Source organism: Puntigrus tetrazona, chromosome 7 (genome assembly GCF_018831695.1).
Source record: "Puntigrus tetrazona isolate hp1 chromosome 7, ASM1883169v1, whole genome shotgun sequence".
NCBI classification, from domain to species: Eukaryota; Metazoa; Chordata; class Actinopteri; order Cypriniformes; family Cyprinidae; genus Puntigrus; species Puntigrus tetrazona.
In genome coordinates, this window is record NC_056705.1 from 22,261,572 (window position 1) to 22,276,733 (window position 15,162).

Consider the following 15,162-nt stretch of genomic DNA (forward strand, 5'->3'; position numbering starts at 1 on the left):
GTCTTGTCTGGCATTCTCCAGTGTGTTGCCTGTCATCGTATTTGAAGTGCCGGTTCACAAAGAACGCGTTTTTGTGTTCCACTTCAATGCTTTTTGTTTTTCTATGTAAATAGCTGCTAAACGGACGTCTTTGACAATTGCGGTATGTCTCGCTGCTCGCACATAAGCTTTCTGTTTTGAAGACACTGTGTAAGGTTAAAAGAAGTTCAACTTTTAAAAACACATCTCAAGACCTTGGCTTTCTTTCATTCGTCAATGCTGCAGCTCTGCAGTTGAATACTATTGTGTGGCATTTTTTTGAAAGCGAATATGCATTCTTGTGTGAACATCGCCACTTAAAGGGATAGTTCATTCAAAAATGAAAATCCCGTAATCATTTATTTTGAGCAGTGTCTTCACTGGTCTCCGTAGATGGAATGCCAATGGAATGAGTAAATGATAAAAGTCTTTATTTTTTGTTGAACTGCCCCTTTAAGGGATGGTTTCAGCATAGACAAGCACAAAGATAGCTTGTTTAAAATTGTGACAGCCTGAAACAATCATTAATCTGTTCTTATATGACACTATCTCTTCCAGTACTCATATTGTACAGCTCATCAATACCTAAAATCAGCTTAACATGCTCGAAAGTTTGATTAAACCAGCAGCTTGTGCGCTCTCTCTCTCTCTCTCTCTCTCTCTCTCTCTCTCTCTCTCTCTCTCTCTCTCTCTCTCTCTCTCTCTCTCTCTCTCTCTCTCTCTCTCTCTCTCTCTCTCTCTCTCTCTCTCTGAATCTCTCTCTCTCTCTCTCTCTCTCTCTCTCTCTCTGAATCTCTCTCTCTCTCTCTGAATCTCTGAATCTCTCTCTCTCTGAATCTCTGTCTACCAGGGAAATTGATTAGGTTTCTGCTATTGTTGGTTTAATTTTGAATAGGAGCCGTAATTAATTGATGCATGTTTTATGTTGTTTTTCTGTCATACATAAATGAGGGATTTGCATTTTCCTCTGTAATGGAATTATAGCTGAGCCCATGAGTAACTCTCATTCTGAGGCAGATTTACATCTGAACACTGATACTCAAAGCAAATAACAACAGAAGGAAGCAGGAGTGTGAGTGAGAGATTAGCCCCAGTCTGAGCCAGCCATCTTTAATGTGGTGTCTGCAAATGGTAAATTGGACAGAGCATAATAAAGGTTATATTGATGAGGAGAAGCAAAGAAAAGATACTCAAGAGCAGCAAGGGCAGTTTAATGGTGCATCGCAGCCTTCATTATCAAGCTGAGGTCCCGTTGATGCCAAAGTCTGATTGGTCCCTGGTGAGCTGAACTTTGACCCTTAAAGCCTTCCTACATTGAAGCATATTGAAGTTTCCTCTAATGGTACTGTATTCACAGCACGGACCATCAAGCGCCCTCATTAAGACCTGCTTTTGTTTAAAGAAAGACTTCTGCTCATAAATCTCGGTAGTGATTAGAGGAGAAAATTCCAGTCCACAATCAATAATAAAGCTGGCTTGCAAATGTGATTTGTTGTATTTGTGAGAGCTGGTGAGTAAACACCAGGCCGTTCTGGAATCAGATTGCTATTTCTCTCTGGAGCTAATAAGAGGTTTCTGGACTCATATCGAATAATTGGCCCAATGTCACTTTTCTACCCTTTTTCTAAATGTGCTAAATTACTAGCAATTACAGCTAGCAAAAACTCAATAACCCCATTAAAGCTGCTGTGAGCATGTGTGTGAGTACAGGGTGCATGTTAGCGTGTCTTAGTGTGTGAGTGTGTTGTGAAAGCAGGCTGAGGTACATCAGTAATTACAGCTGCCGTCTGGGTTACATGCCAAGGAATGGTTCAGACATGTTTAAACACTGGCTGATCATTTAGGTTGGGGGAATAAACCATTGCCAGATTTTCTTCCAGGACGTGATGGTTAGGAGAGATGCATTTGGTCTAATTCTAGTCACATGCACCAAGCTCTAATAACACAGATTTGAGTGCCATTGTCAAATCTTCTCTCCTCGTGCACTGTAATGTGAGTCCCAACTCAGCTATTCACAATTTTCCATCCAAAGAGGAAGAGATCGTACCTCAGCATAGTGGATAGGGCTGAAAATGAATGTGGATACTGATCACTTCAGCAAGAGTATAACGCAGTGATGTGAATCTGATCAAAGTGCTTAAGTTGTGTTTTTCTCAATTGTAGTGCTGCTGTGAACTTTCAGTCACACAGGAAAGGATTGGCTGCTCAGAACATGCCCCACGGCTGACCAGAGATCAGTGTATCTGAACATCATTTGTCATGATAGAGCTATATGAAAAGATAAATTGTGATTGATAGAGATGGTTTTTAATAGCTGAGAGTCGCGATTTGTGGTTTCAGGGATCTGAAATCCACTTACCTGAGCAAATTTCACTGCCTGAAGGCTGAACCTCAGCTGCAAGGCTAGAGGAGACATGCAAACATTACAGCAAAGGTGTGTGCGTGTGTGTTGGAAAGACATGCAGAGCCCAGATTTATGAGCCTGCAAACTGCTTTTAATTATGGGGAAACACTCTCTCTCTCTCTCTCTCACACACACACACACACGCAATCACTCATAGACATTATCACAATGGAAACAGTGTTTAGTGACTTGAGTGTTCGTGAACTCTGTTACCTTTCCCTCCCTCTTTTTCCTGTCTCACTTAATTTGAGATTTGTATTGGAAGTGAAACATGTTTATTATTTTTCAATTGACATCGATCTGACTTCTTTTGAGCTCTGACCCCTTCATTGCACTTTATGATTTGTAAAAATCATCTCAGACCCACATTGTTCAAGAACAAAGTTCAGAATCCAAAGCCCTGTGCGCCACATGTCTCTTTTTCTTAATGTCCCAGCCTTCTTGTTGTGTGGTGGGGAACTCTTTGATCAAATATTCTTTTAGGTGAGAGCGCACAGAAGATGCTCCAGTCAGGGGAAGAGACAGAAAGGAGGTGTAGTGTGGCACCTCGATGGCATCATCATTATCACTAGGCAGGTTCGACTTTGGCTGCGACTGCCTTTACGATCACTGAGATTTTTGGGGGGAGGAGTTAGAAAAAGAGCCATCAAATCAGACAGAATATTTAAATTTTAGTGATGTGCACACAGTGTTTGTGTACTTTGTTGGAGACATAGTGAATTAGATAAAATATTTCTCAGATAAACCGACTTTTTCAGCTAGATGCTTCCTAATATAGAGAAGAATGTTGACGTACTTTTATCAGTTTTATTTTCTTGAACAAAACATTTGTAGCAGTATGACATTAGGATTTCATGAAAAGAGTTTTAACTGTTATAAAAAAACTGATATATGAGCATTAGTGGAACTTGAGTGATCAGATTAAATACGAATTGCACACCATCGGTGAGTCCGTCCAATCGTGAAATGGATGTCAGCAACAGACCTCTTGCAGCCACTCTGGAAAAATTATGCTGGCTTATCCAACCGACTGCCCTCAAATCACTCTTGTGGTACTTTGATGGCATCAGCACCACACCAAGTCAAAACAAAATTTGTTCTGACATGCCCTGCTTAAGACTCAGATGCGCAGTGCCACACAAAGTCAAACAGACCTCATGTCACTCAGATAACATTGCAATGACATTCAGTGAGTTTGGGTTCCCTCCTCAAATTATCTTTTGCTCTTACATGCTAAAGCTCATTTGAGGTCATATTCTTTTGTCCATTAAATTTGTGAGATGTTGTATGATGAGAGGCTATAAAAGAGTCTGCATGCATGTGCATTGTAGCCATACTTTAGGATAATTTTGACAGCTTCATCAAGAAAACATCAGGAGATGATTCAAGTTGAGATTAATGGTTTTGCGCAGTGTGTGCATCAAGAGCTTTAGTTTCAGATACGCGCTGTGAAGAATCCTCTAAAAGATTTGTGTCAGTTGATTTCAAGTGTATCACTCAGATGTTTCTGTTTCTCCCACAGGTTTGACAAGAGCAACCTGAACAATGCAAACTCTGGTAAGTAGTTTAAGTAGTACTCTAATTTTGCTTTGATCTCTTCAGTAAATGAACATCAAGTAAATTTCGTCCAGAGTTGCATTGGTCTAATTCTGAATGAATAAATGTACCCAGTGAGGGCAAAATTTAAGTCTTTAATCAATCAATCAGTCACTTTTATTTATATAGCGCTTTTAACAATACAATTTGTATGAAAGCACTGACCAGTATCAAATAGAGTGAGAGAATAGAGTGATAGCAATGTATAATGACAAGATACTTAAAATACTTCATTTTTATTAAATGCAGAGATCTGTGTAATCAAATCGACGATAATGTTCCCAACTAATCAAGCCAGAGGTGACAGGGCAAGGAACCAAAACCCCATCTGTGACAGTCCTAGTCTTTTCTTGTGAGAACAATTTAAAGTCGTACAATGTCTCTGGTCTCAGCGAGAAGCAAATTGGGAGCGCTACATGTAGTGGAGGAACAGCTTTTGCTCTGCGAATGGTTTCTGACTTTCATTACTTGTAAGTTGAGTGTTAAACGCTCCTTGGTCTTCGTTCTTGTTCCTTTTTAATGAGCTGCTGCCTGTCAGGAGAATGTGCCAAGGCTGTGGTGTTTTCCGCTCTCTTGGCATTGGTAGAGGAGGAAGAGAGCGAGGAGGAAAGGACTGTCTCACAGTCTGTGGGGTGCAGCGAGGCAGAGCAGGTTATCATCACTCACATTGATCCACATTAGAATTCAACGCTAGCTCCAAAGCTTCCTGGCATGAGCAGAGGAGGGATGCGTTTCCGAAAACCTGATTTGGCCCTGTGCACGCTTTCTCTAGACAGGAAAAAAGACTGTTCAATTCCATAAAGCGGCCGAGTTTTGAGAGCTGGATTGGAGCGGGCATATCTTTAGACACAGGCGTAGATTTAGCCACGCAGTGCGCTCTACAGCGGGTGTTTGCCCGACATCCCAGCTGGGTGTTTTCATATTTTACCTCTCGAGGTTTGTGAAGCAACACACAAGATTGCTGGATTAGGAAGGCAAATCTACAAAGGGCATTGCAAAGCTTTGAACACAGATTTAGCATATTGAGACTGAACCCTCAGAGCCAGCATCAGCTAATGTGATTAACACCCATAATTAAAATGGTATTTTTACTCCCTTTTTAACTGTCTGCTCCCAGAGCATTAAATAAACAGAACATCTTCTTGTGTTACTCCGAATAACTTAATATTGAACAAATATGCATAAGCGATTTGTGCATGTAGGCAGTTTCTGAATAATAATACCTCTAAGTAATAACAGAGTCATCAATTGCCATGAGGAAACTACAACACTAGTACTTGCACATTTTCTGGTATCACAGCTTTACAAATCTTTTACGAATAATGCATGTCTTTTTATGCTGATGCTATACAAATTCACACACATGGTGACAATTCATCTTTTGAATTTTTAAAATAATGACAGATTTATTTTCATCCTCTCATATATTTGTCTTCCAAACAGCGTTTTTGCCTTACTCTGAATCACTACAGTAAGCCTATAAAAATTATATGTATCTACCAAGTTGGATTTAACGGCATGCCTTCATAATTTTTTGTGCTTAAAAAAAAAGGTCTATTTGCCTATAACTAATCTACTTGCAAAGTTGTAATTGTTTCCATGTTAACTTAACTTGCTATTCTGAATGGAAGCACAACTAGTGTCAAAAGTTACACAGTGCAGCTTTAATTGCACACAAGTAAAGTCATTAAAATGAGATCAATTAAAATGGCTTCATCCAGTTTAGCTACCAAAAACAGCAATTATACAAATTATACTTCAGTCTCAATTAAATATGGTTTAATGCTAATGGCATGCTGTCCTGATCACCTGTCATCTTGGTAAACTCAGTCTTTGCTTTAATTACACTTAAATAATCATATCAAAATAAGTTCAGGATCAATTAAAATGGCCTTCTACAGTTCAGCTATGAAAAGAGCAAAAAATAATGTTTCAGTATCCATTAACTCAGTTTTAGAAGCTGATGACGTGCTTTTTCACACATCTAGTCACATTTAATCTTAGTAAACAGTCTTTGCTTTGTAATTATTTGTCAAAATAAGTTCAAGAACTATAAAAAAGAAAAATACCCTTGAATCTTCATTAATCGAGTGCTCTTGCTTATTTAACAGTGTCAGCAGACAGTCTAATTGAATGTGTGAAGAAGAAGGACCACCAGAAGGTAAGAGCATAATTTGAACGCATTAAGCACAAATTCAACAAGCTTGCTTTCTCACCTTCTAGGTTTCTCAGATTTTGGTGTTGACTTTTGGCAGAAGGCTTTTTAATGGCTTGCATGCACAAAACGCTATTATTTGAGTAGGTAGCTCGGATGTTGTGTTTTGACAGTGATTTAATATGCAAGAGAGCATTCTGTGTGCTTTTAGTTAAATGTTCACTCGGCCTAAAGGATATTCTGTCGTCTCTAACTCAGGACTGACCTCACCATTAAATGTCAAGTATCTTGCAGAGCGGAGGCGGAACCAGATAAATGATCCTGAATATTCTCTTGACCTTTCACTCGTTCTTGGTTTCTATGGTGACCAAACAGGCCTTCTCTAGAATAATAATCTCTCACACCCAGCCCAAAACCTGTTCCCACTTGTTTACAGAGAGGAGACGAGGGGACATTTCAGATATTAATGAGGTTGTTTGGCACGTTGCAGTAAACAGCATCCTTTACATGTCACAATATTTTTTCTTTAAAAAAGCATCTCGCTGCCCTTACAGCTGGACCATAGAACTATAAACAGCCAACTCTGACATTTAAACTTGCATGAAATATGCAGAACTACACACAGATTCTCTCTCACACACACAAACGCTCAGGTGTGTCTGTAATTACTCGATTGTGGACTGTGCGGTGTGTAGATGGTGTCTTCTCTTTCCTCTCAGGGCATTTATCATCAGGAATCTCCTCCAAGTGAGACTGAAAAGCTTCTGATGATACTAATCTTTCTAGACTCACCGGACTGGTGATAATGCCAGTATTTTATGCCCAAACTCTCTCTGGTGTAGAAAAGACCCCTGGCAAGTTTCTGACAGATTATGGGCTTTATCGCATGGAAGGGTCCTTTGAAACACTGGCATGTTTGCTATTAGCCTCCAGCCAACCTCCTTAAGCACATCTGAGCCCATCACTAGGTTCTGTTTGAATAACTGTGTGTAAACCAGTACTTTTTTGGCCCTTTGCAATAATTGATAAGACTCAGAGATCAGGGTACCATGTGGCTTCCCGTAATGATGCTCTCTTTGGTTTTCTGTTGTTTGGGATGTGTTTATGTCAGTGTTTGTTTGTATGACTGGCAGCTTTTTCTCTGCAGTTGAAGGAGCTGCATAAGAAGGGGGCTGACCTGTGTGTGCAGGACCCTGTGGGCCGGACCCTGCTGCACTATGCTGTGGAAGTGGGAAGCAAGGAGATCGTCAGATACATCATTGATAATGGTAAAACGATCACGTAACACATGCACGTGACAGCATTTAACGCACCCCTGGCATAGACAAACGGGCTTTATCTGTGCAATTTTTTTACGTCTGTATGTGTAACAATCAATTTGAAAGCTGCATAACAAATTTTAAGCTTCCAGGCCTTTTGATCAGCAGGTCTCTGTGATCATAAAAAAACACATTGTGGTGTGTCCATACTTCTGACTGGTGTTGTTAACTTTCAGTCGCTGTGTGTTATCTGTAGTGTGTGTGTGTGTGTGTGGGGGGTGCTGTGTGAAGCAGGTCATCTCTCTCTCCCACGCAAGCTTTTTACAGCTCTTCATTAAGCAACACACCATCACCTCAGGGCACATGCTTTAGTGTGGTTGCAAGGTTTGATTTTTTTTTTTCCTCTTTTTCCATAGCACCCACCGATATCCTGGATGTAACGGAGAGAGAAAAGTGAGTGTCATTCTGAATGCCATTTTTATCTGTTGCCAGTAAAAGTTCAGATTCTATTTTATTATACTGTAGTCAGGAATGCCATGCTTTCTTAGGAAGGCTTTTTAATAGCTTCCAACTTCTCTATCTCTTGCTTTCTCTCTCTTTCTCTCTTTCTTTCTTATTCAGTGGAGAGACAGTATTGCACAAAGCGGCCTCGTTGTGTCAGAGGACAATCTGTCATTACCTGGTGGAGGCAGGAGCATCTCTCATGAAGACAGACTTACAGGTGAGCTATATATGTAGAGAAATACACTTCATGTTTGATGCTGGAATAAAGGGAATAGTTCTCCTAAAAATTACATTTAATCAGTCTCATGTCATTCCAAACCCATAAGACTTTAAGGTTAATCTTCAAAAAACAAAATAAGTTTATTTTTTTCAGATTGTTTAGATAAGCACATAAAGAGATCTTATGTTGTATATTAAAGAAACATGCCAATTTAAAAAAAAAAAAAAAAAAAAAAAAAAAAAAAAACTTTTTCCAACTCACCCAGAGTTGGAACAGTTGAGTTATACCATTTTCTAATCCATTTAGCCGTTGACTCTGAAATGAAATGACTAAAGCGTTTAAATATTTTTCCTATTTAAAATTTGATTCTACTATAGTTACATCTTGTGCAAAGACTGACAGAAAATGAAAAGTTGCCATTTTCTAGGCCGATATGGCTAGGAACTATTCCCTCATTCAATGATCTATTGGCTGAATGGACTTGAAAACTGTAAAACAGATCTGTTTAAGTCTAAGTGAGTTGGAAAAAGAGCCTATTTAAACAAAAAAGTTTCGTGTTTCTTTAACCAAACTTGGATTAAATGGTTTGATACATATGGATTTGTTATACAAAGCACCTTTTTGGATCTTCAATGTTTTGGTTACGTGGCCTCTCAGTGAAATAACAGAAAAATCTCAGGTTTCATAAAAAATATCTTTGTTGGTGTTTCAAAGGTTAACCAAAGTCTTATGGGATTGGAACAACATGGGAGTGAGGAAATGATGATGAATTCCCTTTAATGTTCATAGCGGTCCACTTACATGCTCAGGGGGGTCTCATGACCAGGTCTGGTGTTGTTCCTGACAAAAAAAAAAATTGATACTCTTTCTGTCAGAGTTTACTCCCTGTTTGTACTTGATATGAGAATTTGGTAAGGAATCATTTGGATACGTTCTGAATACAAACTCATGTCAAGCCGGTTCTCTGTAGACATTTGTGGCTTTTGGATCTCTCTCATTTTGGCTTTAGACTCCAGCTGGTCTCTATTCCTGAACGTCGCTGTACTCAACTGCTCTGTTAGTCAGTGCTGACTAAGACCTCCGCATGAAACAAGGAACCATTCTTTCCCCCCCAGCAGCCCACCCTCTCCCCCGCTCACCTCCACAGATCCAGCCAAGAGACTCAAGATCTCCTGCAGCACTTCTGATTGGTGTACCGCAAAATTACACACAGCTGTAGACACACTAGACTCTAATTACTCCCTCTCTTCTTTTCAGAAGAAACATCAATTTAAAAACTACTTATTTGAAGAGATCTGTGAGGGAATGATTTTCCACAAAGCACAGAAATCTCATTTGTGGTTAGAACTCTCAGCAGTACTTTCTATCGCTTATGCTCGCTCTTTTTCTTCCTGTAGTTTTGTACCTTTGCACCACTGGGCCTCAGTGTAACGGTCGTCTCTAAAGCTCACAGCAGTCTAACGGACCTTTCCCATCTCCCATCTGATAAATGTGTGAGACGGCACTGATTGGGTCTCCTGGGTGCCGATGGACTCCAGTCTGTCTGACAGCCTTCAGTTCTATCTGTGTAATTATCAGTAACTCATGAGCTGTTGAGGGAGATGAAATGTGTAGAGTCACCGGTCTGACACGGTCTGAGAGAAGACCAAGATGAAGATTTTTCTCTTCAGAGGATAACCCATGATTTTCATCTTCTCTTCGGGGGGAGACTGTACTCCTGCGCTCCTGACAGATTCAGTCTGAACAAGACCAGATTTAGCGGTGCCTTTTTCCTGGACTGTAGTCTGTTGCGATTAACAGCTCCATCAGCACTTTTCTGCTCCGCTTTCCTTCTGTTTCCATCAAATCTTAGTGTCCCGCACTCCTGATTTCATTCAATCCAGAAAACATCAAATCCAGGATAGAGTGAGTCATCGCTCGTTGCCCTGTGATGAAGCACACTCCTCTTCTGACTCCCTCTCACTTACTTTCCTCTTTTTCTCTTTTACATTCTATCCATCTTTGTCTTTATATAATAAGCATCACCGTTATCCTTTCTATCATTTTTCCCCTTTGTGACTTCTATGAAGATGAATGCTGGTTTTTAAAAGCACTATAAAAGTATGATTATGTTTTTGTTGGGCATGCCCTGCAGGGATCAGTCTCTTAACCACAAAGCTTTTTTTTCTCCCATGTAACTCTTCTCTTTTAGTTCATCATGGCTAATATTCTCCATTGTGACTCTGTAGCTTTTGACAGCTCTTCCAGAACTGCCTTTGTTTGCATCTGAAAGGCTGAAAATGGAGAGATGCAGCACCGCGCTGGAAGTTGCGCAGTATGAAAAGGTGCTGGTGGCCTGTCGTACTGTACTCTACTGAACAAAAGCTGCTTCATCTGTGCCGCAACAATGAAAGCGCCTGGCGGGCAGTTTGAGTGCTCCGAGCTCTGTCCAACAAGAACAGTCCAGGCCTTTCTCTCAGACTCTCTGCACCAGGCCTGCCTGCAATTAACAACAATTACTATTGAGCTATTCTGGCACCAGCAGCACGGAAAAAGAGGGGCGTTTTCTGAGAGAACATGTTTACCATTAGAGGCTCAGTGCAATCTTTGATTTTCTTTTTTAATTGTCCATGAAGACTTTGTCTAAAAGAAGCAGTCCCTAATTAGGACCTGGAGCAACCATAGATGTTCTCTGTGTATTTTGCTTCAGTTCACAAAGCATGTTCTTGAACTTCAGCTTGTGTTTGTATTTGTAATTGGAGTCTCAATGGAACAGAGAACAGTGTAATAAATGAATAATATATATATCTATATCTATATCTATATAGCGCCAAAATTAATGGAGCATTAATTGAACCTCTCTAGCATTTATGTTTAGGGTTAACATGTCTCTTTATTTGCAGGGCGACACTCCAAAGCATCGCGCTGAGAAGGCGAAAGATGCAGAACTTGCGGCGTATCTCGAGAACCGCCAGCACTACCAAATGATCCAGCGTGAGGACCAGGAGACTGCAGTTTGACCTTTAATCTCTCACCCTTCACCTCAACCAGTGTCCTCCTTTTTGTGCCAAAACAACAATAACCAAAATTGTATCACTAAACCCGTCGTAGGCTCTCTGGACTGCAGGGGAGTGATACATTTCCAGAGAGGGGAGATGGCCGCGCACTTAACTGTCTCTATAGAGAGGTCCCAAGCTTTCATCTTCTTCTTCTGAATGACCTGTTGGACTTAATGTCTTTCATTTCATTGCACTGCCAAAACATCTTTGAGTTTGTATGTATGAGACAGAATGCATTTCCCTCTATGTTAATGCACCCATCAAGCTTGCTTTTCTAGTATGACGATGCTGAATGTTAAATGAATACGGTGAGGATTTAAAGATGCATGGGCTGGTGTCTGTTTCCAGATTCATGTCTGTCTGTAAGAGTGTCTGGAGTATTCACCGTAGCCCTGACTCCACAGCCAGGTTCAATATTGCTCTGTTATGGCTGAGCATTAATCTGGTTAGTGGTACAGAACATGAACCGGAATCAACATTTCAGTTAGCGGACTTATTTGCTAAAGACAGTAGAGCCATTAAATGACATGTTGTTAATATATAATGTAACTTTTTAGATTGCCCTGCACTGAAAGATTTCAGGTTGGTTCAAAGATAGGAATGTTTCCTGATCTGAGGTATCAGAACTATTTAGATATTTTTCAGGTGTGCTATTGGAAGGATTTTGCATTTTCATAGATTTCTGTGCTGTTTCTAATAACATTCGGTACTGTAAATGTATGCGAGTAGCTTTCTGTTTAAGAGGCATTTGCACTGTAGCTTTGATTGCCTTCTTTATTCTATACTCTGGATTTATAATTGATGTACTAAAGTATAGCTTCTTTCCTACAATATTTTTAAGTAAATAGATGTTTATATAATTTGTAGCTAAAAGATGTGTTGTCATGTTTGTATTATAAAACTCTGTAAATTTAGATTTTGGTTTATTGGAGTTGAGAACAGATCTCTCTGTGACTCAGCTCATTTTTCTTAAATCTTTGTGATAAAACAGCGCACTCTATAAGAGTTTATTGTTTTGTTTTGTTTTTGTTTTTTTTTAGTGCTGATGTCTTAATACAGATTCAGGATTTTAGGATGCATATATTTATTTTCCTAAATCATTATATATTGAATTAATTTGGCCTTGAAAGCATACATGTTTGATAATATTAGTAATTTATGACTTATTTTAATGATTTACATTATAGAATGAAACTCCGTCTAGAGAGTTACTACTTCATTAATGATATGTCCCACTGGTTTCAAAGTTCTTTACAATGTAATTATACAGTATGTTTGCATATTCATATTGTAAATAAGTAACGCACTGTGTTCGGGTGAACACACTAGCATCTTTAGAGCTATTCATTTGCTCTTGGAAATGCATTTTCAGCACCCTCGATTGTCTAAAAAAAACCCATCCATCTATCCGTCCATCTATCCATCTGTGTCGCCCTTTTACCCAGAAAGCTGTTTGACAGGAGCCTTGATGAACGAGATTATATGATTGACATCATATGCCATAAACACTGAACTCTTTCAATAAACATGTGATATGTCTTAATGATCGGTTTTCTTAAACTCTAAGACTTTTTTTAAGGGTTAGAGATCCCCCCCACAGGCTTTTTTTTAGCAGTAAAAATCGGGTTTGTTGTACACGGGAATGTTCTTTTTTTCATCCTTTCATCCTATTCTTTTAACGTCCCATCTGAGAAGTGTAATACAGCTTCATATATTTTAGACAGACACTGGTTCACAAACGCATTCTGGGAGAAAACAAAGCTAGCAGATGGGCTGACACTGTAAACGGTCTTCAAGCCAACAGAGCTTTTTGCTCAATCATGCCAAATTCATTCCTTCACCGAGGAATTTTGATCATTTAATTTTACCGTTTGAGATAAACAGCCTACAGGAACCTCTCGCGCTCACGGTGATTGAAGGGATTAAGAGACAATTTTGTGAGTTTTGAGGCTTTCAATTTCTGCATAATTATCATAATCCTAAACTAGAGTTTGTCAGAGTAAAAGGCAGAACAGATGCCGCAGATTTTTCCACAAATGTTTGAACCCATTCACCAACACTTAAAGTGAGTTGTTCTGTGGCAGTTTTAAACTAATTGTAGTGTCGTTCAAATCTTAGGATTCATACGATGTAAATTCAGCTACTTTGTTGCATTGTATTTCTTGTTTAAAATATGTTCGAACCTTGCCACAACACCCAACGCTTGATCTTTTTTCTGTAAAACATCTCATTTGATTTGAAGTACAACAACCTTAAATTACCGTATGTCTGCAGTTCCATACCTGATTACTAGCGATATGAGTTTTTGACAAGCATGAAGATGTTCCAGTGCGTGAACTCGGTCCACAGCGGTTTACTCAGTGAAGTGGATATTTTAATGGCAGGTTTTTAATGCCGTTGACTGCATTTAGCATATCATTTCTATAGCTCTAAGGGGAGGGGGGGATCGATGCCCTGCGCCAGCCCACTGCTACTTTTACTTTAGTCTGGTTTTAAGATTTTATCACCCAGACTTTAATGATATGGTTGTTTTGTTTTGCTGTTGATCCATTTACTCTGTGGCACATTCAGAAGAGATTGAAAGTGATGCTGGCAGCATCATATTACCCTTCGGTTTCCCCTGCTAAGATTTATTTTCGTCCAACCAACAGATCATGATTATGATTCTGTACAGTGCTTCATTATAAATAATTCATGCTTCCATGTTTTCTCAAGCAGCTATTTACAGCTGGACCTTAAATGTCCTTCCATTATCTTATTAAGACCAAGTTTTTAATCCATAGCTTATTTCACTGTCGGCAAGAACCTTGCCGCTAAATACCTATCTGTAATTTCCTAGTTTTCTTTATATAGCGGAGACACTATTGAAGTGTATTCCATGTTCAGTACTTCATCTTCAATGTTATGAATGCACACTCCATTTTTTACAGCATTACTTAAGAGATGAGATTTTCCAAGAAAGCTCACATTTTTCTATTCTTAAAATCTCCTTACTTTTACTTTCAAAGGGCAAAGCAATGTAATATGTATGTATTTTGAATTTCTGAATGTGTTTCGTCGCTGTGTAATTAAGCTCTTAAGCCTTTAGCCATCAAGATGCATGAAAGCAGTAAGAAAATGAAGAACTGCCTCTTTCATCGAGTTACAGGAAAAACAATCTGACATTGACACTAATTTGTGTCTGGTTTGATTTTTTTTTTTTTTTTTGAGTTGCAGTGCAATTCAAGGCTAGAATTTGTTAGAGGTTCTGATAAGCAGAAAAAAAGGCAGAAAAGAAAGCATGGGTTCCAGTGCAATATATTGGGTTTTAAAAAATGTTTTATGAATATTTTGTTCTGTAATGTAGTCGGTATCTATCTCTTCAATGAATTTATTCTGTTTCTGTCTGGTTAATAAAATAATAAAACATACTGAATATTTCATACTGAACAGCAAGGTCATTTGTTGCTTAAAACACATAAAACATAATTTAAGAAACTGGATATTGAGTTTCTGTCCTTGTTCTAATCTTTCAAAGCCTATGAATAAGCATTTGAAAAGCGTACGTTTTGTGATTCGTTGTAAAGAATGAGCGTGACATCTGATCCACCACTCAAAAATAATTGTTTAATGCCTTAAGAACAGTTCCTCCTTGAATACATTGATTAAATGATGTAGCTGTTTATTTTAAGGTATGGTCTACATCAGTACTGAGTTTTTATGTTTGGGGGGTTTTTTTTCTATTGTGTGTTTTCAATAAGTCAGCTTAGTACTTCAACTTAAAATGTTTTCTCAAACATTTTTATTTATTTATTTTGAGGAGCCTGTGAAAAATTGATATTCTTCTGCATTGCATTCAGGTCTCCCTCTAATCCACAGATGGATGAATGTGAGGCTTTGCAGTCTGGAACAGCTCAGTGCTGTTTTAATTTTAATATAGTTGTATCATCCTTGGAATGTATTAACAACATTTCACTCAGACTCTGATA

General features: G+C 38.9%; 1 protein-coding gene across 11 annotated transcripts in view; it reads left to right on the plus strand.

Moving 5' to 3' along the window:
- Positions 1–14,614, plus strand: part of dgkza (diacylglycerol kinase, zeta a) — an 85,836-nt gene extending 71,222 nt beyond the window's left edge. For all 11 annotated transcript variants that reach the window (XM_043243076.1, XM_043243077.1, XM_043243080.1 and 8 more), the window contains 6 exons: positions 3,945–3,979; positions 6,130–6,179; positions 7,321–7,441; positions 7,849–7,885; positions 8,054–8,153; positions 11,039–14,614. In XM_043243076.1, coding sequence (XP_043099011.1) covers positions 3,945–3,979; positions 6,130–6,179; positions 7,321–7,441; positions 7,849–7,885; positions 8,054–8,153; positions 11,039–11,155 — 460 coding nt within the window. In that variant the 3' untranslated portion in view covers positions 11,156–14,614. The remainder of the gene's footprint in view (positions 1–3,944; positions 3,980–6,129; positions 6,180–7,320; positions 7,442–7,848; positions 7,886–8,053; positions 8,154–11,038) is intronic.
- The last annotated feature ends 548 nt before the right edge of the window (positions 14,615–15,162 follow it).